Genomic DNA, 25,490 nt, shown 5'->3' on the forward strand with positions numbered 1-25,490 from the left:
ACAAGAACCTCCTCCCCCCCCCCCCCACCTCCTCGCATCTTGATACACATCCTTATGGCAGGGTGATCTTAGCATAGCATTTACCTACAATACCTCTAGTCTTTAGGAACAATACAACTGCTGCTGGATTGAAAAACCACTCGATTTTATGTATGAAATTGCTGTTTAGATTTATATTACATCAGTAATTTCATGCGACTGTTTTGATCTTTGGGAAACTTATGCTTAGAAGCATTGTTGCAGATTTGCAAAGGAAGTTGTAGAGAATTGCCAAGTTTTGTTGAAAATACCTCAATTTTGAAGAATTAACAGTTCAAGCAGTTATCATCCAGTTACCAACCCAAGATTTATTTCCAGTGCTTGTTTAACAAGGCATGTAGTATGGCTTAAATACTATACTAACATGGGTGGCAGACTTGAAACTTAACCCTTTTATAAATACATTAAAACCTTTCATAAATAGGTGCCCCTAAATGGTTAATGAAAGTAAGGCCAACCCATTTTTCCTCTTTTGCAAGTACAAGTGCCTTTTTCATTAATTTGCAAAGGAATTTGTTTGACAGTTTGGAGTTATGTTTGTTGTAGATTTGCTCCCTTGATTCAATGTGAAATGTCTCACCACCTGTCAAAGTTTATCCAGGATGTGTGGCACAGAAACCCCAATTTTGTGGTCATGCCCCCATGACCATTCATTTCATAAAAAGTAGGGATGGGAAATGCTACGGTATAAAAGGGTAATGTGGTTGAGCATGGTGGCTGATTGTGGAGGGGGGGGGGGGGCTGAGTGTTGAGCAGGGCTGATTGTGGAGCAGGGCCAATTGTGGAGCTGGGCTGATGGTGGAGCAGGGCTGATTGTGAAGTAGGGCTGATTGTGGAGCGGGGCTGATTGTGGAGTGGGGCTGATTGTGGAGTAGGGCTGATTGTGGAGCAGGGCTGAGTGTTGAGCTGGGCTGATGGAGCAGGGCTGATTGTGGAGTGGGGCTGATTGTGGAGCGGGGCTGAGTGTTGTGTTGGGCTGATTGTGGAGCAGGCTGATTATGAAGCAGGGCTGATTGTGGAGCAAGGCTGAGTGTTGAGCTGGGCTGAGTGTTGAGCGGTGCCGATTGTGGAGCAGGGCTGATTGTGGAGAAGGGCTGAGTGTTGGGCTGTACACTAAGATATAATTATGGCAAGAACAAACAAAGCAGCAAAATAAGACGAGGACAATACAAAGAAATTCACTATGGCAAGTATATTTAACATATGAGTCACATGATCATGATCCCTTGGATTGCCAGTACAAAGACATTGAGCAGTTAACACTTAATGCAGCCTTGTGACCAGAGAAGGAGAGAATTGGAGAAGAAAAATGATAAAAGATTCAGTCAGAGAATTCAGGGTTAAAACACATCAAGGATTGTTTCTCGGGTATCGTTGTTTAACGTACGAGAGATCGGCAGAAGACTACTTTGGAGAAGATGGTGCAAAATATACGAATAGGTAATATATGCGAATCTGCTGTTGGGAGGAATAGAATATGTAAAGCAATACAGACTTGACAAAAATTTCACTTCCTTTGATTTGGCTGGAGTCTTTTATATAAATAGACATCTTATTCATATGCAGCAACATATACACAAACACACAATACAAACAAACAGGCTATTCCACACTGCAGAACCAGGGGCCAATACAAAACTTAAAGTTACATTTAAACTTAAAGTTTCATTAAAGACCTCCATTTATTAAATATTATGCAAATTGGCAGTACAGTATGGATTCACAATGATCATTGTTTTTTTAACTGCAGAAAATAAAATGAAAGCAAAAAGAAAAAGTGAAAAATCTGGTTTCAATTTGTTTACATATCATTGAAGGAAACATTTAGACTGTTAATGTTCTTGTTCTCTTTATATCACATATATTCAGAATAACCAAATAATTTCCATATTTTATTTGGTTACCTCATGGGGTCACGCAAAGTGTTTATATATAGTGTCGTTGCTAAATGATCATGTAGAAATACAATCACAGAGGTACGGGTGGGAAAAGGGTTAAGTTCTCAGTACCTGAAACTTTCCATATTAACACTTACTGCAGTTGAATTTACCATTTCTAAACATTTAGGATAAAAAGTAACTACAATTTCAGTCGACTTTAACTTTCCTCTTTTAACTGAGTTGCATGTATCACCATTACTGCATTGTTAGCATATTTGGATAGCATAGTGTGAGGTTTATTTGGCACAACCCTCTCCAAATATATTTTGCCATCTACTTTTAAATGCAAATAGAAACCATATTGAATGCTGGTAATATTTCTATATCTATGCCTGTGTTTAACATATTCAGCTTTCAAAATGTTTTAATCTCTGGCAATGCTCCTTTAAGGCTGTATTGACTATGATGTCAGTTCCTCAGTGAGGGCCTAAATGTTGATCAATTTTTTAATTTTTTTTAAAATAAATTCTGTGAACTCAACCAAAACATGTTTTTCTAACTTTCTATGAAGAAAGGAGCACACTTGGATAAACGCATTCCGCACCATTCGTCCTTGACAAATTTGTAATGTTATTTGGCGGCAATTAAGGCCCGGTCACACTATACCGATTTTTTATCGGAATACTATCCGATTTTTCCGGAGGAATCGAAACAGCCTGTTTTTCGTTCGGGTCTTCTAGCCACAGTGATAAAGGACCTGATTTGCTATCTCTTGAGCCATTCCGATGTGGAATAGCCCTCTCCTAACTTTTGCTATTGACTCCGTTTCCTTTTATCGGATAGCTATCCGATTTCTCTTCCGATTTTTATCGTTTTTCGATGTGACGTCACTTCAGAATGAAGTCAGTTCTAGAATCCCTCATATTTGAAGTAGGTATTCGAATATTCCACTGCATTCATTACATTCACTACCACAAACCTCACTCTTCGGCCTAAAATCGGAAAAATCGGACCGTATTCCGATAAAATATCGCTGTAGTGTGACCGTGCCTTTAGAGCCTTATGTTTTGCCTATTGAGTTCTGGGGAAACTGACCAATTGGTCAGTGTGTGCGTTAGACTCCTGTCCAGCCACTTAAATTGATGATACTCCAACATCTTACGGGTCGTCTCTCAAATACTATCAGATATAAAAGGTATCGATACAAAAACTTGGACTGATAGAACTTTTCTTCTAAATAAAAATCTGCAACATATCAAAATGAATTTTTGCACCTAAAAGTAATAATCCCTTATTAATTATCCATAGGACAGTTAGTTTCATTCCATCTTTCTTGGAAAAGGTTTTCAAAACCTGTTTCATCGAGTGGTACAAACAGAAAGGAGAAAAGAAAAAAAAAAAAAAAAAAAAAAAAAAAAAAACTATTCAAATACGTCGTTTATTGCCCGTTTTCTCACAGCTGTTATTACAAGTGGTGCAATTACCTATCCAACTGTTTTTGTTGAGCCAAAATGAAACTGAAATTGTTGCCTATATACGTTGTGCTAGATGGATTATAGGTTATGCTTTAAAGGGGAAATATTATATTCATCATAGTGCATAAATTACACAGGATATAGAAACCGCACATATATTCATACTGGACGATGACTGTAATAGCCATTAAAAGTTGTAGCGAGCCACAACTGACCATCAAAACTACCCTATTGTTTAACTTGGAATATGATAGAGGTGCTTGTGATCTCAGATGGAAAGTTAAACCAAAACAGTTTGGAAGAATTAACTTCTGTTTATGAGATCTCAAAGCTGAAGAAAAAAGAAAGAAAAAAAAATGGAATTTCAACAGACTGCCATTGTTGACCAATGCCTGATGTCCATATTGTTTGCAGGAAGTTAAAATCTTGTTTCTTTTTAAAATTTAAAGTAATAACTGAATTTTGTAAGCTTTCAGAATGAAGTGTAGTCTACATTTTCATGCTACATAATATGCACAGTTGGGAGTATAAAAACAACACAAGTGAATACTTGTGCTGACAATCACTCCCTTATAGTTTGACATGTTTTAATCCCCGATTTGAAAATATGTCCACAATCAAGAAATTACCTCAAAAACCAGATTCAAAGAGGCTGACCTATGATAACGTCAGTATTTCTAAACAGATACAGCTTAGTAACCACCAACTGGTATTCAATTCATGTGTTTGTATAAGCTGAAACTCAGTGACCCGCATCTCCACAGTGGTGAGGAAGAAGATAACGATTTCGTAAAATTTCGTACACTGAAAAATCAACTTCTTTGTTATATAAATTTTATTCTTGGTTGCATGATTTCTACATTATTGTCATATCTACTCGCCTGGAAATGAATGAAGAAGAGAAAAAAAAAAGATAGGTTTTTGAAATAAAATATTAAAAAGATGAGGCTAAAATGACTTAAACTGACACAATTCTCTCTTTCTCCCCTGACAGATATCCTGAAAGCCTACACATTTACACATTGCCGTACGTATCTATTTACAAGACGCAAAAAAAAGAGGAAAAAACATGACGATAGCACAGGGTTTGCTTTACAACATATTCTTGACTGGTATATGATGATAATGGATGCCAATCCAAAAGATATTTATAAACAATGAACGTTCCACATTTGTCATTTGCTCTTTTAGACAGAGGTTTTTTTATTTTTTATAGTCAAACTTGAAAATGATCATGCCAAAAACTTTACTACATCTGCTAAGGACAACATTTTTCCACACTATTCTAAACAGGTTATTAATAGCTGCTATGTTGATGGCTGGATGATCAGACCTCTTTTTGTTTCCATGATAAAGGGCAGGGATTCTCAAAAAGATGCCCCACAGGTGGGATCCGTCGCTCAAATGATTTCAAACTGGCCATAAATATCTTCGGCCCACAATCCATGCATCGGTCATGTACGCAGACCCTGGAGGACTATAGCTTGTGAATCTATTGGTTATGTCTACCACATCACTCACTTCAGGGTACAGTGAGAGTTTTTATATTGTCTGGCCCTTTGCTAAGACCCAATGTGTTTGGTTTCTGGCGCTTGTTAGAATATTATTGAAAGCATCTGATATAGACATATGGTCTGTGACAATTTTATGATCCTTTATCCAAGTACACACAGGCACATTAAACAGTATGTTAAGATATGCAAGCATAGGAACCATTTACCCATTTGGATTTGGAATTTTGTTTTGTTTTTTGAGAAATGCTTGCAATTTGAGGTATATTTGTACTTTCTTCCTTTGGTTCAAGTTGGGATGGTGTTCACACAGACACCACTGAGAAGTAAGGGACTGCGTCAGAGGTAGGATGCTGAGAGGGGGCTGCAGCATCCCGCAGCCAGGCTGCATACGATGAAATCTATTTGTGTTGTGCAGTTTTACACACAATAGGCCCAACAGTTTCACACAATATTCTCTACTGGTCTGCTTAGGTAATTAATTTAGCCTTGCTGCAGGAGATTTTGCACAGCCTCTGCAGCCTTTTCTTCAGGGAGTATGTTAAAGGGATAGCCCTTTTCATGAGTTGGCTTGAAAAAATGTCTTCAGATAGAGCAGATATCAGAGACGAGAACAAGAAAGTCGGCCAAAGTATCTGAGCTGTGCTTTCAACCTTTACAGGAGAAAACACTGGGAATCATTAAGTCATAAAACTAGAAACAACCTTTAGCAGCCAAAAAAAAAATCTTTTCCAAGTTTGATTTCTCTGTTTTGAGGTGGTATGAACTGCATTATATTTTTTGGCCAAACTTGGAAAAAAGGAAAATACTTATCACTAAAAGCAGATTCAGCAAAGATATATATGGTAGTTGCGCCAAATGGATCTACGTTGTACCTGTATCTGATAAGACCGACCTAACATAAGAGATAGGCCAGCACTAACGACGAAAATGTCACGCACGTTCAGAGAGCTTACAGTGTTAATTGTACAACTGTTATGTCTCTGTGTTTTAGTGTTCATAACGCCTGTCATCCACACCTTCCTATCATCTACAGACACCTTCGATACAGAGTGGATTTTCTCTATGTACTCATTGTGACACATTGTTAGTGACACATTGTGACAGCTACATTGTTAGTGTTCCACATGCTGGACACCTACACCGCACCTTCTTGTCTGGTCCTCCTTTCCCCACCCCACTTCCTTTTTTATGGCCAGCTTGTAGTGTGAAGAACACTGCCAATACTGGCAGAAACATCAGATTGAGCTATGGTCATTCAATCATTCATCACCTCAGAGAATTCACAGCACCACCAATCACCAGACAGTCGCACCCACGATACTCTTTTGCTAACCTCGCTACTAACGGGTTGGAAGGCTCGACCGGCAAAAAAAAGACGTCGGCACTCTTAACGCTCGTCTCCTTGCCTGCACTTGGTCCAGTGAACATCATGAGAATACATAACACCTGGCAAAATCATTAAAACACTTCTGAGATGTAAAGCCTTATCAACATAAAAAACAAAAAGGAAAGAAGAAGGAAATTCCATGTCTCCGAATAGCAATCAGCGGCCGTAAATGCATTTTGCACACTGATTTAGTCTTTTTTTTACACTCATGATTATTAAAATTATCGTAATATAATCCTGTTTTTTTGCCGTTCCGGTGCCTTCTTACACTGTCTTGCATGACCTTCACAAACGTCTTTTAACACTTTGGTTTCTTCTACGATTTGCCCGTACGGACAGAGCAGTTCTCAAAATTGTTCGCATGATTTCTAGATAAGACCCTCCGACAGAGTCCATGAGAGGGTGGGCCGGGGTCATACTTCCATGTAATTAGGTTGTTGTACCTTGATGAAAGGCTCGTGCCACATGCGCTTCAGGTCACCCTGGAGATATGGGAGGGAAAAATGGAAAGAGAATGCTTGTTTAATACTCCATATTCATTAAAGTCTATGCCAACATAAAAATGTTCTTGTTTATATTTTTTTCGTTTAATATTAATCCTTTGAGGAAAATTAAAGTGTTAAATAAACTGCTTCATCTGCCGCAAAAAGGCCTGTTCTAGGAAATACATAAAAAAGTGAGAAATCATGACATTTGGATGATCATAACGATATCTTCTTCAGAGGCGAACCCAATCGAAAACAGATTTAAGGACACATTTAAAATAGATAGATAGATGGGGCCGTTGAACATTGTCCTTAGAAGCAAACAGTTGCATTTTTTTAATATTTTCATCCATTTTTATGTATTCATTTTTCCCTTTCACCAATGCCACCCAGTTGTACTGTCTTTTCCAAGTGTCCATCAGAAATACTCCCTTCAACTCCTGTGCACAATATTCTATTATGCAATTAACCTAGATAATAAATTGACTGTTCTGTTTACAAACGACTTAACAATGTGCTACATATGTGGTAAACGATCTACTGATATAAGTAATACTCGTAAGTATCAATAATACTCATACGTATACAACATACTCATAATGATAAATAATACTCATAATGAAAAATTATACTCATAACGATAAATAATACTCATAAGTATAAATAATACTCATAATTATATATAATACTCATAAGTATAATATAATACTCATAAGTATAAATAATACTTATAATTATAAGTAATACTCATCATGATAAATACTACTCATAAGTATACGTAATACTCATAATGATAAATAATACTCATAATGATAAATTATACTCATAAGTATAAATAATACTCATAATGATAAAAATAATACTAATAAGTATATAATACTCATAAGTATAAATAGTACTCATAAGTATACGTAATACTCATAATGATATATAATACTCATAATGATAAATTATACTCAAAAGTATAATATAATACTCATAAGTATAATATAATACTCATAAGTATATATAATACTCACAAGTATAAATAATACTCATAATTATAAGTAATACTCTTAATGATAAATAATACTCATAAGTATAATATAATACTCATAAGTATAATATAATATCATAATGATAAATAATACTCATCATGATAAAATAATACTCATCAGTATAAAATAATACTCATAAGTATGAATAATACTCATAAGGATAAATAATACTCAAAGTATAAAATAATACTCATAAATGTAAAATAATATTCATATGTTATATAATGCTTTGTACTAAAAGACCATCCTGTATATTGTGCACTATACATACAAATGACTTACCGTTCAGTATACTCTGTACACTGTAAAATCACTAATATACATGTATACTGCTGTATTATCATGTGTTATTGAACCTTACAATACCTCGCCCAAATTGATACTTTAAATCTAATGAAATCTGTCATATTTCCGCAATATTTAAAGAGCATTTCTGACCTTAAGGTAGGCCATGATGACAAGGGGAAGAAGCGTAAACGGAACCAAATACAGTAAAGCTGGCTGAGCATTCTTGTAAATTTCAGACGAAACGGTAGCTGTCAAGAGCCCTGTAAAGAAATCACACAAAAAAAAAAATCGAATTTCAAAAAAAAACATGTATAAAGATGATTGTCAAGTTATGAGTTAGAGAGAGACAGAGATTGAGAGAGAGAGAGAGAGAAAGGAGGGTTGAAAAAATTATGGTAAAGTAATATCAAAGCGTGATTAATTATTTACATCTTCCGATGCAAGTGTGACGCATGACATGCTCAAAGCTCCTTAATTATTCTGGAGCCTTCCTCTTCCGATTTCTTTTACTTGACATGCTAAGTGGGTGTGCATTCCCCATACAGTGCTACTTGAGTGGGAGAAATTACTATGAAGAGCCTCTTGACAGCTCTAACTGGAATTATAGGATTCTAATTTTCTTCATCTCCAATGTTCAGTAGAAAAAAAAAAAATGCTAATTTTTTTTAGAGATTTGTATTAATATTCTGCTCTTACAGAGGTATCTTTTAATGCCTATGATATGAATACAGCCTTCAACATTCGCACAATGTTTTATGATTTTGTTCCACTTGGCGAATCCCAGTGAGAGACCCAGATGGCACAACCCATGTAAGTATTATATATAGTATTCTTTTCTTGTCATGATTAGAAAATGTTCCAAAGTATGTGAAAGTCATTCTCAGGTTATCTTCCAATTCTTGGATCACACTAAAGAGACTGGCTTCAGGCTGTGTAATAAATGAGACTACATTACTGTACGACGCAGAAATGTTGCAAAGTTAGGAGGAATGCGAAACAGACATTCAAGTAGTGTCTTACTACCTATGAGTATAAATTGACTTAAAATCTACTTCTCACAACAAAACTGCCAAGGTGATACAAACAATGGACTTAAACTTCCCATGAGACACGTAATTTTCTCCACTTTTAAACACAACGTTTATATGTGAAGAGTTTACCGATGTTTAAAAGATTATTTGGGATGGCATCAGTGGAGCATGGCGCTACAGTTTCATCTTATTAAATAACCGACTCAAGAAAACATGAGCATCAAAGTCTACATCCTGCAAGAAACTGAAACACTAAACTGCTTTACGAATAAAAGCCAATTCTCCTGCAGTTCTGTTTGGTTTGCAACGATCGCTGTATTCGTTGCCACTCGTGCAGACAGGCGTGGATACGGCTTCTCCTGGTTTTGAGTTACTATATTGACATGTCTAGTGGGAAGTCGCACACCGATATTAAAGGAGCTTACCAAGTCGGAGAAAACAATCCACTCAGTTTTAAGTTTTCTCTCCTCATATACAATCAGTGGATATTTTTTTAAGTATCGTGTCGAATATAACAGTCTTGGTTGTAAACGAGATATCTGTTAATTAAACTGAAACATTTCTGGCTATATTCCATGACACTGATGGCTGCAACACACCATGAACCTATACAATAGATACAGCGTGATGGAATGTTGAATTTGAAAGGTTGTTTGATGAATAACTTTTTTGTCTGTTCTATAAATATTTCAGAAAAATAAAGAAAGATAAAACAATAATATAATAAATACAAGCACTGTCTGATGGGTAAACTGAATGAAAAGAGAGCTTAATGTCTATTTTAAGCCTTTAATGTGAGGTATTTCTATGGGGTTATTTCTGAACTGAATACACATTATTGAAGCATGGTTGGACTTGATTTAGTAGATAGAAAGAATCTTACTGCTTTCTTTAAGAGCAGAGCTTTGATGATTCAATATAGTTAGTCTCCCATGTAGGATGTTTCACTGTTTACATCAAGTTTGGACTGTTTGTATTCTACTGAAGCATAATTGGAAATCGAAAGGGTTGCATGTCTTAAATGCAGAGCTTGAATGATTCAAGTCTATTTAGCCCCCCCCCCCCCCCCTCAATGAGGACTGTTTCATGGTTTACACCACTAAATTTGGACTGTGGGTGTTCTACTGAAGCTTGAGTTATTGGACTTTGATTTAGTAAACAGAATCATACTGCCATTCTTTAATAGCAGAGCTTAAATTATTCAATCTAGTTAGCCTCCCCAGAGGGATGTTGTTTCCCTGTTTACATAATAAAGTATGGACTGTGTGTATATTACATGCAAGCTACGTTGGACTTTGGATTTAAAGTCAAAGGAATCAGACTTCTTTAATACAGAGCTTTAATGATTCAACTCTATTTAACCTCCCGTGAGGGAACTTGTACTCTGCAACAAGCACAATTGGACATGATTTTTGTTGAAAGGCCTAATCTTGGCTGTGGCAAATTTTCAACTAAAACGATCGATTGATCAAATGTAAAATTTACCTTTCAGATTCTCCAAACACCAAAATTGGTAATAAATTCATGTTTTAAGTTTTTGGATTTGATAATATTGTAGGTTTGATCATATTTGATGCCAAAATAAAAGACTCATTTTAAAACTTGAATCATTCTAAATTTATCAGGGAATGATTATTTGTTGAAAGATGTCATTTGACCTAAGGTTTTTCCTTTTTTTCCTGCACTGTCCTCCCACCAGGACACAAATGCCATGGAGAAGAGATACTTAATGCCAGTCTTTTTAGTTCTCTCTTTTCTTTAATTATTTTTTTAACACAAAGGGCAAGTTCTTTTCATGCAGACCACTTTTTGGAGGAAGATGGAAGCGAAAAATTGGGAGAGTGGAAAGAGGGAAACAAAAGTGGGAAGGGGAAAGGAAAGAGGACAATGAATGTGGAAGGGGAGGGGAGAAGAAGGGGTAGGCACGATAGGAGAGGGGATGAGGAGGTGGGTAATAAAGGTGTGAACCACTTACCTACAAAATAACCAATAAGTGAACAATGAAAGTAAGTGACTTTCTGAGCCAGACTTCCATGAGTAATCAATGCTGGCTGTGGGGCTGCTGGGTCTACCGACTGTCTCTTCCAGTTATCATAGCGAAGCACGAAGCAGAGTAAAAGCCCCGGCATCACGATATCTCCCAGGCCCAGCATGGAAAAGTGACCTGCACTGTGCATGCTACATGAAACAAAAGAAATAACAAAAGCATTTTAACATGGAGTTGTGACATATTTTATTTATTTTTCTTTCTGGTGCCAAGTAGAGTTGGGCGATATTTGCTTTTTAACGTCACGATAAATAGTTCAAAAATTATCGCGATATTTCGATAATTTTTCCTTGTTGTTTTTAGTGTGTTCGCGAACACACAAAAAACAACTGCCAATTTCCCACCGGTGTTTTCGCGCAGCGAACACACCAACCCGTTGCGTGCTAGCATAATGGCGTGGGGTCCAGGGGCCCGCCATAGGACCCCGGTGGGGTCAAGGGGTGGAACCCCTTGTGTGGGGTTCAGGGGGCGAAGGCCCCCGGAAAATTTTAGTATTTTTGCGTGTCTGGCAATAAAAAATTCGCAGTTGAGGATTCAAAATAATGACAACTTTTTGAATTTAAATTGTCACGATGCTGATGAAAATTTTTAAATGACAAGTTAGAGTAGCTATATTATGTGATAAAATGAAAAGAGATTAAATCTGTCTTACAATCTTTAAAAAGTTTAAGTGACAAAACTGTCGATATTATGAAACAAACTACGTTCGGCAAAGCCCCGTTTCTAGACTGCCTAACAATGAACAGCGTGCACTATACGTACATCAGTTTACAACTGCAGTGTTTAACCATACTTAAATATCACGGTAGGCTACATGCGCTTCGAATTTTCCCAGGTACCTTGCCAAACAACTCCCTGTCTAACACCTGTTTGTTAACATTTTTGGCACGTTTCCAAAAAACTTTTCATGGAGTAAACTATTTTGGCTCCACTCTAGAATTAATTAGGTCAGTCAGTAAAGGATCGGTAAAGTTATGCGAAATGATATCTTAGACTTTCAAGAAAAGTAGGTAAATATCCCCGTAACATTAAGGTAAGTAAAACACAACTCAAGCCAACCGACTCCTCCGCATGAACAAAACAATCTTTTCCCCATGATACACGAGGCACAGTCTATACCATACAGACATAGCACGATATCAAGGCACCAATAGCTACAGTATGGCCATCTTTATGAAAGTAAACCTTGTAATTCCATGTTTTAGCCCACTTGGCATGATTAAATAAATGCTAAATATTGTTTCTATGTCCTTGTAGAAAACGTCGACTTCGCAAAATACAATTAGTTGTGTTTTTATTGTTACGGCCGTAACTGACGAAGTGGTTAGGCTATTTACTGTACACTTAACTATGGTAGGATATTAATTTTTCCTTTTTTTTGGAAATTCTAGAAAATACTTTCTTTTCCTCCCGCTTAACACCAGATGTGGTCTTATGGTTTATTCATAAATGGGTGTACTAGAGCCTTGTTTACATGACATTAGTTGCATTTAGCACGATATGTCAGTTTCGCGTGAATTTTTCGAAAGTATTTTGCTCGATCTTTCGTAAAATTTGAAAGGTGTCCAACTTACTGTTCGTACTCAATTGGTAATTTCTCTACTGATTTTTAGAGTTTGTTTCTCTATACAGCCAATGTTGTAAAGGACGGGTTTTTTACGAAGTTCAAAAGGCAGTAAATGAAGTTGATAAACTTTATTTCTTTTCAGCTTTCTTAACTATGGAATACTAGACTAAAACATTTACACATAAAACGGAGAAAGGATAATCGCATTTTTTTCCCAAATTTATTTCAAATTTCTTTCACAAGAAATTATCGTCATTTGTTCAATCCTCAAAAAAATATCGTCTTGAAAAAAAATTATCGCGATAATAATAATTTTCGATATATCGCCCAACCCTAGTGCCAAGGAATGCAAACTCAGATAACTTGTTAGAACGAATAAACAATGAATTTGACTCGACTTTGGAACTTTTGTAACATCTCCACTTATTTTGGGCACTGATCTCATGAGATTTGCTGCAATAAAAAATACAAAAATAAACAAAAAACCACATGAAATCTTTGAAGATATGTTATCAATTCAAACTGTTTTTTTTTTTTTACGGCTTGAATATTGAAGTGCATTAATGGAGAAAGTGAGCATCTTTGAAGACTGGAACTTCCCACCTTTTAAACCTTTCTCTCCCCCCCCCCCCATCTCTCTCTATCGCTCAAACAAGGCGGCTATGCAGTCTATCATTTAAAACTCACGGCTGGAGGAACGTACCTTGGAAATATGAGTTTACCGGGTAGGGAGAGCTTTGGTGCATCTTTGGCTACATTTGGTAGATCCAATCGTTTGGCTAACATTCCGACCTGAAAAATAGATGAAATATATGAAACAGTTTAAACCGGAATGATAGATGGCTCTCCCTATCATTGCTTGTCACATGTGGAAGAGTAAACACCAGCATTTAGGTAGCTAAACTTCTGGCAAGGTGGTAGGGGCACCGAATGCAAACGGCTGTCGTTGCAGTAGCGTAAATTCAACCCTGATACAGAAACACACGCACAACCAAGCAAACTTGACTGTATAGAATTAATGTCCTTTATAATAAAAAAAATTAGTATAAAGTAGTCAGCTGCAATTGATCATAACATAAACCTGTAATTCTGAGGGGCCATCGAGCGGGGATTGAAAGCATCTTGACATTTAATAATTAAACTCAATTTTCGAAAGCTTCGTCGACATCCCACGCTAGATTTATTCGACGGTTCACAACTATCTTTACATAAAAAATTTGAATCATGAAAATGCACAGCAAATTTCCCAGTGAGTGACAGGCCCTCACACTGATGAGCTGGTTGAATAACAACAAGCCGTCCTTCTACTTTCTCTCTTCGGAGATATAAATGAATATCCGACCGGCTTCGTATGCTATGCATAAAAGCCTTCTCGTATTCCCACTTAACCATGCTTATGGAGGACGCTTTATGCACACATTCCCTGCGGTTTCAATTCGACTCTATATATATGGACATCATTCTGTCTGGTTCAAGTTGCAAACGGCTCAATTTTTTTTAGAGTTTTGGTGGAGAAATTTGATCTGATTCACTGAAAAGAGAACCATGACCAAAAATTTTGGGCGTAAAAAAAAAGAAAAAAGGAGTCAACAGCCCCCCTCGAGCAGGTCTTCTGAGGGTTATTAATATTCTAATAATACCTGAACCGAGGGAACAAGCAATGTAGTCAGGACTACAAAATTATAAAGAAGTTAGAAAATATATTTAGAGATGCAAAAACCACTAACAAAAACTACCAAAATATCACTTTATAGATTTTCTTCTGTTTGGACATAAAAGACATACAGATAAATAGCATCTACAACAGCCAGCATTTTTACGAATGGTACATAGTAGGGTTTATAAATTTGGAGGAAAGAAATTCCGAACATGCATTGATCTGTCTTGACCTTTTCAATAAAAATTACAGATCTATTGTTTAATAATTGTAAACAGCCGAAATGAAATGCCATCTCAGTGAGCAGCTTTAAAATTTTCCAGTTTGCAATTTCCATACAAAAGTCCCTACCTGTACCAAAGTTTGCCAACATTTATATGAAGAAAAGCAAACTTGTTTGTTTGTATTTCATTGAAGTATCTTACAAGTTAGATAGGGTAAATGCTAAAATGGCAATAAACAATGCCTATAAATTCTATCTTTTAAAATCCTAAGATCCTGCTCATTTCAGTACAGAAATAAATTTAATGGAACAGAAATTTGGTAATGCCATATATTTTTTTGGGTAAAGCCCAAAAACAAAATGACAACAAAATGACAATTTATTGTTATTCTTTGATATATTGAATAATTATTGCTTGTAGTAAACAGTAAACTGTACCATGCATAGGTCTTTGTGCAACCCTACAGTTGTCATTTGTACTAGATGGGAGCTTTATGATGGTCAATATTTTCTCTATATACAGGTATTTCAAATTCATACGAAGTAACGTTTAAAACAATTTATAAATATATAAACACAAATTCTTTGATAAGTTTTCTTGAATATATTCTTCAGAGCACGGCTTTTTGAGTTACTTTTGATCAAACAGAAGTTTATGCTATTTGATATTATCCCATGACACCATATGGTGTGTAACTGGGTAGGTTTGGTCCAACTGTCAAGCTGCTTTAAAAACAATGAAATGGCAATATTCTCTTTGTTTGCTATTGCTACTATGGAGATTCCAAAACTTACTGGTTTGGATATTTATGAGTGACGAGCTTACCTGTCTCCCCACAACCTTTGCACCTCCTTTTACCGTGCCTAGAATGAACTGGTAACCTTTCCCTGGTAGGGGGAAGTGGTCTCATGGGAAGGAAGGGCATTGACCAGAGGAGCCGGTCATAGAGGGCTCACAGTGTTAAAAGGTTCCCAGTTGATTCTAGGCACGGTAGAAGGAGGTGCTAAGGTTGTGGGGAGACAGGTACGCGAGGAACGAAGTAAATGGAGCAATTTTTTTTCTCGCTGGGTTGTGATGGATTCGATACTACCAAAGGATCTGATCTGATCTTTTGGGGAGGCTGCGGATCATACTTACGGGATTATCTGCTGGTCGGGTGGCTACCCTGACCATTACATTAGCATTAAAAATATAGGTTGAAAAGAAGACCCAGAATACATCGTAGATTAAAAGACCGGTCAGGAGAAGCGTGGAAACCTTCAAGCTAGGTAATCTAACAAAAGCTATCATCGTAACACAGAGGCCCATCGCTAAAGCTGAAAACAACGGATAGAGAGAATAGATTTAATCAGACATTGTCTCATGTTATTGTTTCCTATGATTGTAACATGGCGTTGCTTGTAGAAATAGTTTGGTATAAATCTTGTTGTACTGATTGTTTTATATTGAAATTTATTTTCTATTTATGTTTTGATAGTCTTATTGTTGCTAATTTTTCGGCTGTAATAGTTTAGTATTTTAGTTTTATTGTATGCTGTCATATTTTATTGCTCTTGTCTTTAATTTCTGAATTTGATTGTTTTAATAATTATTGTAAAGTTATTTATTTCTGTAATTCTTAGGATGCAATATTTGTAGATTGTATTATTTTTAAGCTGTAATATTTTTAAGTTGTATTACTGTATTTTATGCATTTCTGTGAAGCCGCTTTGAGATCATTCTTTTGATGTATAGCGCTATATAAGAATAAATTATTATTATTATTATTACTATTAGCCGGTTTCTCAACATTTTAACACTCGTTATATGGGACTGTTTATAATCACCGAGAACAAACAAATAAACAGACAAACAATAGACAAAAATTGAAGATGGAAAAGAAACGATCTCTTGGCGGTAACATTGCATCAATCACACATCGGACAGAGCCGTTGCCTTTAACGTGACTTTTTCTTTTACCTTTCTTTTTTTCCCATTACATCTTTATTTATCTAGAGTAACTGTCCATCTTTTTGTTGATAATAAAACAAAGTCTTTTACAACTTGTATGAAGACAGAAGTTACTGACAAACAAGAGAATATACAAAATGAAAAAATTAGTGACTGTAAAAAACCAACAAGAAGTTTATGCTGATTACAAATTGCCCATTTAAAATATTAGACCTTGTGTTAAGTACACAAGGAAATTGCATCTTCCACTTGCAGAAAAATTTCATCTTCTGCAACAATTCATTACAAATTCAAGCCTCTCCCTTCATGTTTTTTAAGAGGAAAAAAACAGTGAGGGGGGTAAATTCAATATGTTAATTTTATGGATTATGATGTGACATGACTTTTAAAGTGTTTTCAATTTTTTTGGGGGGGAGGGAGGAGAGAAGAGGGGGTGGGAGGGTAAGAAGTAGGGGAGAGAGGAGGGGAATCTGCCATGGATGTTCACTTAAGTAATAAATAATGACAAAGCATACCATACACAAAGTACTTTAAACTTCGTTCAAAGTTCCTATCAAAACTGGTAGCCTCATTCAGAAACATTCTCCCCACCAAACTCAAACTTGAAATTTAAACTTGAATTTGATGAACATCTGCTTCTGTTTTTAAAACTCATACGTTTTTAAGGATTTTCATCGACAGAAAACTCTCTACAAATATTTATTGTGTATCTGTTCTTAAAATTATCACAAATAGTTTGTTTTGCCAATGGAAACTCTACGACTGACGCTGTCCATTGTTTTATCCCCCCCAAACTCCAGCTGTTGCTTGAATGTATAAATTAGGGAGTCCACACGAACTGAACGTCCTGTATTCTGTTCAAACATTTAAATTGCTCTTATTGATCCCTGTATATGAGCAGTTTTCCAAACTCCGTCAGCTGTTGAGGCAAAATTGTCCAACAATGCTTTTTTTCACGATACAAACAAAAAACAGAACTGCAAGCCTAATTTTACATTAATTAATGTAATATATTTACTGGGCTCTATCAGTATATTGATGGAACATGTTTAAAGATTTAAATAATTACCAACAACCAAATGGCAGTGCAGTTTGCTAGGTTTTTTGGGGGTTTTGAAGAGCAAAGAAATTGATTGCTAGAATGAGATTGTAACCAGTGACTTGTGGGTTAATACAAGCCCATCACTCTACCAAATGAGCTACTGTATCCAAACCCTTAGTTGGTGGCGATCTCTATATAGCCGTTTCTCTGCAAGGGGGGGGGGTGCCAGTTACAATCCACCATACTGCACCTTGTATCCTGTGTAACCAGGGATCACGCCCCAGTTTCATTCGATACAACCCACAAAGTGTCTCAAGAAACAAATTCAAGAGAAATTCAGCTTTTCTAGTCTTTTTTTTATCAGATCTTACATAACTATAGACTAACTGGTTTCTTTTCTGTATTACTGTACTTCTTCCCTCACTGTTTCTCCCCTTGTGAGAAATTGTCAAAAAATGACAGACTAAAACCTTTTACATTTTGCTATCACTTCACATTAAGAAACATATTGAAAAGCCTATATTTGGCTTGACAGGAAGTTTGGTTGATAAAATCTGTTGTTTTGCTTGCAATTTGTTCTACATGAGAACACTCGTTTTTAAATTGTCACTAGGGATTAAACATACAGTAGATATTTCTATGTTGCTATATTGTTACGAAGCGCTCTCTTTCAAACTGATTGAAAAAAAGCTACCACTGCAGGCCTGCAGCCCCGCCGGCCCCACCCCCTCCCCAAAGGTGTAAACCTGGAGATAAATTTCCAAAAAACAAAAACCCTTTGAGATTTGTGCTGGAAACCTGGAGTTCTTAAAAAGTAAAAAAAGGGGAAATTTTTTTTCGATATTCTAACAAGTTATTTTTATTCAGCCTCTTAGTATCTTTCTTTCAAAGTTTTGTATTCCATTTGCTTTACATTGTTTTCTCACTGGTTTAAGATTGGTTTTTTTTTTTTCATTTTGTGAGATTTGAAGATCCCACCGTGAGACTATGACACATGAAAACCATGATAGTTGTCTGGTTGTGATACCCCATGGCAGAATAGTTCTTTGGTAACCTTACTGTGTGCATGAGTATGAACAGAGTAGATAGTGATCGGAGAGTCAACCAGCATTCTTGATATTTTTGAAGCAAAGTCTGCCGTAGTAAATATAGACGATACCGGCATCAGTCTGGAGTATGAAATCTCCCTCGTTAGATAACAACAAAGATTATATACTGATAATGAGCTGTACTCAACAAACATAGGTTAGAGATAATATATGCAATGCTGTGTATTCAGTGTAGTCTGTACTGTATGTATGGGAATGTATTAAGTATATTAAGTATAAACACAATCATAGTATGGTAACTAATTATCATAAAGAAGCCAACTTTGTGTACCAACTTCCCCCCCCCACCACCTCCCCCCCCTAAAAAAAAGCAAAACCAAAAGCTATAACGTCGTAATTGAGTAAAACTGGAATCAAAGTTCAGACCTAGTTAATGTTTTCCAGGGTTTTGCTGTCTCATGGTAAAATAAATTTGGTGATTGGTGATGGATTTGATAATAATGCTCACAAATATATTACTGTTGATGATAGCATGAATGACCATACGTTTCACTGCATTACTACTGAACACAGCTCTGCCTCTATACTAATCCAGGGCTTATTAGTATTATCAAGGGTTCCCCCCGCTGTGTGGCAAAACTTTCTTGTTCGGAAAACTTTTAGTCGGCCCTTGAAATTGTCCTTTTACTAATATTGCTGTTAACATGTTCAAAAGTGTTTAAAGTTAAAGTACATTGAATGAATAACCTTTGAATTCTACAGAAATGATTGGGTCAATGTAGATCTGAGAACAAAGTATGAAGTTAATTGAATATTCATGTTTGAGTTATTGTGTTTCAAATGGGTTTTTTTTTAATATAATTTGACCGCTGTTGACCACAAATCTTTGACCTCTAAATAAAGAACTTTAAGAAGTTTGTACTCAATAAGTTAAAATTGGATCCACATAGCATGGTAGAAGTTATTCCTAATACTTCTCTTTGAGTCATCATTTTTAAATAGATGTCAGACTATGAAATCTTACATCCCCCAAAAAGGGGGGTGGGAGGGGCAGTAGGGACTAACATAGCTCTAGGCCAATAATCCTTGGAACAACACACTTACCATCCATGAGGAGCCAATGGCCAGTCATCACCCACATAAACACGAGCATGACGGACAAACAGAAGGACAAAATTTCTGCTGAGGTAAAACGCCCACAGATGCCAAAGGAAATTCTGTAATACACAGAACAAGAAAAAAAAGAGAGAAAAATATAAGGTTAGTTGAATCATGAGATTATATTAAAGAGGCTCTCTTGAGATGAGTGTATCCAAAATATCACAAAATTCAAGACGATAATAAAATAAGTGAATATAATCCTGCACAACATATAATGTAAACAACTCCTTTATAAGGTAACCTAGAGTCATTGATGCATTTTTTTAATTCACACAAAACAGAGAAGTAGACTAAACAATTAATAATATGAGATCTTTAGTTCACACTCAATAAGGAAGCAATGTTTTCATTTTCATTTTTGACAGCTGTGATCAATTTCAAAGTAAAAAAAAACAAACATATCACAACTGTACATATACAAGGAAGCTTGAGGAAGGAAAGGGAAGCAGGTCACTTCGCCCAACAACCATTTCGCCCAACTGCCATTTCGCCCAACCTTACCATTTCGCACAACCAGCCTGGTCATTTCGCCCAACCAGCCTGGTCATTTCGCCCAACCAGCCTGGTCATTTCGCCCAACCTGCCTGGTCATTTCGCCCAACCTTGATTAAATATGATACTTTAGTAAGGAAACGTTCAGGAATTGTTAACGTTACGGGATACGAACCGAATATTAAGGAAACTTGAAGTCGTGGTTAAATTGATTACATGTGTGATTACATATGTGGTTACATTGATACAGTGGTTACATCGATTAAATATAGTACTTCAATATTACGGACGGGTTTTATATTTTAATTTTTTTCAATTTAATAAGGAAACGTTCAGGAATTGTTAGTCAGTAGGATTGATCAGTGTTTTAGGGGTTAGGTTTGATAGGTTTTTATGGAGACCGATTCCCCTTTGTTTGTATAACATTAAATTAACACTATGTAGAACTAGATAAACAATACCCTTGATTAATGCCTGGCGGACTTGATAAACGCTTGACTGAAGTCATCAAGCATAGCAATAGCTGTGGATTAATAAACCAAATTGAACTAGTGAAATAGAATAGGTGATATTATTCCACACCGATTCCCCTTTGTTTGTGTCATAAAATAACTTCCATTGTATGCGTAACCGCCTAAAGTAGTGTAATCCTCCCATTATACCCGAAATAACTGCTTAGACTCCGATCGATATCGAGCGGACCTCACTTTATTTACCTACCACGAAGTAACATAACCCAAAATAAATCAAATTGAACTAGTGAAATAAAAAAAGTAATATTATTCTGACTGAATATTAGTAAAAAAAAGGTTGGGCGAAATGACCATGCTGGTTGGGCGAAATGACCATGCTGGTTGGGCGAAATGACCAGGCTGGTTGGGCGAAATGACCAGGCTGGTTGGGCGAAATGGCAGTTGGGCGAAATGGTTGTTGGGCGAAGTGACCAGAAAGCGAAGGAAAGTACTGTTGACTCAACCGCCAAAAAAATTACATTAATGTAAAATAGATAATTTTCCATTTTTGCACTCTTAGTGGTGTACGTCTCTGTCTTCACATACTCGTTACAGGGTGCACTGGAGTTTAATAAATTTCTCATCCGTTTTTCCAAAGAACTAATGGAGAGATTTTCAATTTTAAAGACTGAAAAACAAAACACAACTATTTTCATTTACATTTAATTGAGCAGCTGTGACAAATTGCCATAGTAATTGGCCAATGAACAGTTAGATTATAAGCTTATTACAACTATATAAAGATACAGTACTGCTTCAGGACTTGGATTTCAAGAAATATTCAACCTGTTATATAAGGTAAAAACTTGAGTTGAACCTGTAGCGCTCATCAGTTCTGATCATTAAATAAATTGCTGACTTTGACAGCACGCAAGGATGGGCTGTGGATTTCAGTCCCAAAATATCCTTAAAGCAGTGTCATAAAGTTAGTGGTTATTGAAGGAAAATAATAACTGAGAATTGTTGGGTAAGGTGGCCATGGCCCAATACTGCAGTGATATTCACACCGGCATGGGGCCACCACATGTGACAACATTTAACATGACTGATCGTTGCTTTGACGCCTGACCTCATCTCAGACATCCCCCACCCCACCCCCCTCAAGCTCACATCTGTATATCTCAGGGTCTCTATATACTAATTGTGATAGGAAGTGTGTCCAAATTGTGCTGGTCGACGCTATATCTGCAGGCGATGATCACGTTCACCGAAAACTACCATTTAAGGTGAGGAACTGGTTAGACAAACTGTGGGTCAGATACAGGTTTTAACTCTCTTGTTATGTTAGATCTGATCATCAAAATATTAGAAAAGCTGAAATTCTCTTGAATTGATATTATGAGTAGCATTCTTTGAGATTTTTGCACATTTTTTATTTTTATCCCCCAAAACACCCTGATCATACTAAGTCTGTATGGGTACTGTATGTGAACAAAGCTGTGTCATATGTGACCGTCAGCATCTGGCAAATTTATGCAAATTAATACACATCATGGATTTACCGACTATGAAACAGATTTAATACTGTAAGCAATCTGGAAGCTTATTGAAACCAGCAGAGGGGTAGAATTGTTTACCTTCCAGCTAGGAGGCATTTAACGAAGCAGAAAGACAATGAAAAGAACAAACTTGATTCCTGGTCAGGGCTGAAAGGATATACAACCGTACTTATTTCCTTAATATATTCACTTTGTTTATGGTAAGGAATTTGGTTGTACATATACACTTTTAACTCCCTTCCCACTGATGTAGACTTATACAATCATAAAAACCTTCTTTTAAAGATAGCAGACAGTATCAGATTGAAAAGGGTTTTTGCATTTGATTTTGATACACTGAGCTGTGCTGTAGGTCAAAGGTCGACCTTTTATCATGGACAAGAGCATGTAAGAGCCCTGCTTAATCCTTAACCTCACTTTTGTTAATTTTCAAATCTGTCACCAAGTGCCCCAGTTTTATTGTTTTATGCTCCTCCTGTAAATTTATAGACTCCAAACATGCTGGTAGAGTCCTTAACTTACCCATTATCCTCCCAAAATACTCTTTCTTTTAGCTAAACATACCCCTTCAGAAATAACAAAAGTGAAAGTGGTAAGTTGATCTGTTCCCCTTTTGTGTTAAAGATTCAAGCAGGTAAGTAGCCATCGCACATTATACAAACTGTGCTCATTTAAATATGTATGGCTCAGTTATAAAACTTGTGTGATGTGAATGATATAATATGTACAGTACAGTGCCCAAAAGCTGTACATCTCAATAGAAAGTTGAATTATAGAAGCATATATAGTTAATCAATCAATAAACAGTCTGAACAAATTACACATATTATGTGATGTGAATGATCTAATATGCTCAGTGCCCAAAAGCAGTACTGTACATCTCAACAGAAAGATGAATATAGAAGCATATATAGTTAATCTATCAACAAACAGTCAGAATATATCACACCATACAATCTGTATGAGCGCACTAAATGAATCATTCCAATCAATATAATTTCAAAGGGAAACCAAAGGTAAAACTTATACGTATCGGGTTGTGCGGGTTACAAGCATACAGAAATGTTTTTCAATATATACTAAGTACTACTGTAGCGTGTCCTGAGATATATCATGGCGCAAAAGTAAAAAAACCCATCACAAGAGAAAGAACCTTCATGTATAGTCCGAATCTGAATTCATTTCCAACTTCTATATCAAAATTATTTTAGCTTGCTTACGTTTAGCGGATCTACATACAGTAGATGCAATAATAAGCCAACCCTTAAATATCGCCTTAGAAAATTCACACATTTTTTATACTGTGTTGAGGTTTTAGAAAAACATTGATTCATGGCCAGAATCAAGTGTTGCCGGTACCGAAACATTGAGTTTGCATTGGCAACAAAACAAGAATGGTATAACCAGACATTCATAGCCCCTCAATTTCAGTGAAAACTGGAAGCAGCTGGTACTGTCTGTAATCTAACATCAATGCAAATGTATTTATGCTTAAATTACCAGTTAAGGCAATTCTTGCAGGAATTGCTGTATTTTAGAGACTATATGAATGCCTGCATCAAGTCTGTGGCTACAAACATCATCGAGATGACTACCCAGATGGGCTGAACGTTCCACTTCACGAGAACAAACACTGTAAAATTATAACCTACTTGTAATACGATATGGTTCAATGCTTGTACCAGTTACTTGTACTTGCATGCAAAAATCAGGGTGAAAAATGCATAAGACCAAAACAAAGAATGCAATCTAGGCAACGGTTTTACAACTTCCAACCAGAATTTAAAATTTGGGTACAAAACTTCTCTAGGTAAATTAAACACTGTCCAATGAAGAGGGGATGGGGATGATAAGACAAGGAGAGAGGAGGGGGGGTACCCAGTTCTTTTCTCCTCCAGAATCTCTGGTCCTTCCAATCCCAAAAACCCACCTACTGTACACATCAGATATATATTTTTCAGCTACCTAATAACCATTTTGCTGTGATACTGGCTATTTCCTATCCAACACCCTACTACTGTACCAACCTCTCACAACATAAACATGTATTTGCAGAATACTTCATGGCAAGAATCACCCAGAACGATGCTTCTGGTTTGTGTTTATCCTCTTTTAAATCTCTCCACTAATGTTCCTAACCAGACTATCCATGTTGAAAAGTTTTTCTGTTATTCATGTATATATGTGTATATATATATATATATATATATATATATATATATATGTATATATATATATATATATGTATATATGTACATATGTACATATATATATGTATATGTATATATGTACATACATGTATATATATGAATATATGTATGTGTATGTGTATATGTATATGTTTATGTATATGTGTATATATTGATATATTTATATATATATATACATATATATATATATATATATATATATATATATATATATATATATATATATATATTTATGCGAAACCAACCAACCAGACCAAGCTTTCTTTTTTGTTTTTTTCTGTGCTTTTGTATTTTCTGAAGCTGGCAAGTCGCGCTTCATTAGTTCAACCACAGGAGGAGCTATGAAAGGTTACTATACAAATATTCGACCTTTGCAGTATTTCCCTATTGTCTCACTTTTGTAAAAATTATTTGGCTATGGATTTCAATAAAAGACAGCTTTGTAATGAAAATCTATACTTTTTATGGCAATTCTTATAGTATTAAAGAATTATATACAAAATAATATAAAATCTGAAAATACATAAGCCGGGAGATATACTGTTAGTACTGTACCTCACAGTAACAGATTCAGGGGGAAAAACAGAAACTCCCACACATGACAAAAACTCATATTGACTTTGGGTATTGTGGAATGACATAGCCAATTCATCAGATCTAGCTATAGTCAAGTGGATCCAGTTGAAGCTGGATTCCAAGTCAAAATTGCGTTGTTATAGTTGCAGTATAGGGCTTTGGTTTGAAAACGAACACTTCTTCACATTCGAGAATGCAAGGATGATCAGAATCCTGTTTTTTTTGCCCAGGAGAGGTAATTAAACTGACATGCTAGGATGCAATTGCATTGGAGGATGCAAGGTGGATTGACGGCGAACAGAGAACATTACGTGATCATGAAAAGGTCGGATCATTAACAATTTACTATGAGCGCTCTGTCTGTATGT

The 25,490-nt window shown here is 36.0% G+C and overlaps 1 protein-coding gene and 1 long non-coding RNA gene across 2 annotated transcripts in view; both read right to left on the reverse strand.

Annotated features, from left to right (window-relative positions):
- Positions 1–25,490, reverse strand: part of LOC139980655 (uncharacterized) — a 137,270-nt gene that overhangs the window by 2,493 nt on the left and 109,287 nt on the right. The gene's annotated exons all lie outside the window — the stretch shown is intronic.
- Positions 1,213–25,490, reverse strand: part of LOC139980535 (signal peptide peptidase-like 3) — a 64,286-nt gene continuing 40,008 nt past the window's right edge. Inside the window, exons 6-11 of the mRNA XM_071992246.1 lie at positions 19,777–19,889; positions 15,769–15,947; positions 13,454–13,542; positions 11,112–11,314; positions 8,256–8,365; positions 1,213–6,777 (exon numbers count right to left, since the gene is read on the reverse strand). Of these exons, the coding sequence (XP_071848347.1) occupies positions 6,709–6,777; positions 8,256–8,365; positions 11,112–11,314; positions 13,454–13,542; positions 15,769–15,947; positions 19,777–19,889 (763 nt within the window). The 3' untranslated portion in view covers positions 1,213–6,708. The remainder of the gene's footprint in view (positions 6,778–8,255; positions 8,366–11,111; positions 11,315–13,453; positions 13,543–15,768; positions 15,948–19,776; positions 19,890–25,490) is intronic.

The sequence above is a fragment of the Apostichopus japonicus genome, chromosome 15, assembly GCF_037975245.1.
Source record: "Apostichopus japonicus isolate 1M-3 chromosome 15, ASM3797524v1, whole genome shotgun sequence".
NCBI lineage: Eukaryota > Metazoa > Echinodermata > Holothuroidea > Aspidochirotida > Stichopodidae > Apostichopus > Apostichopus japonicus.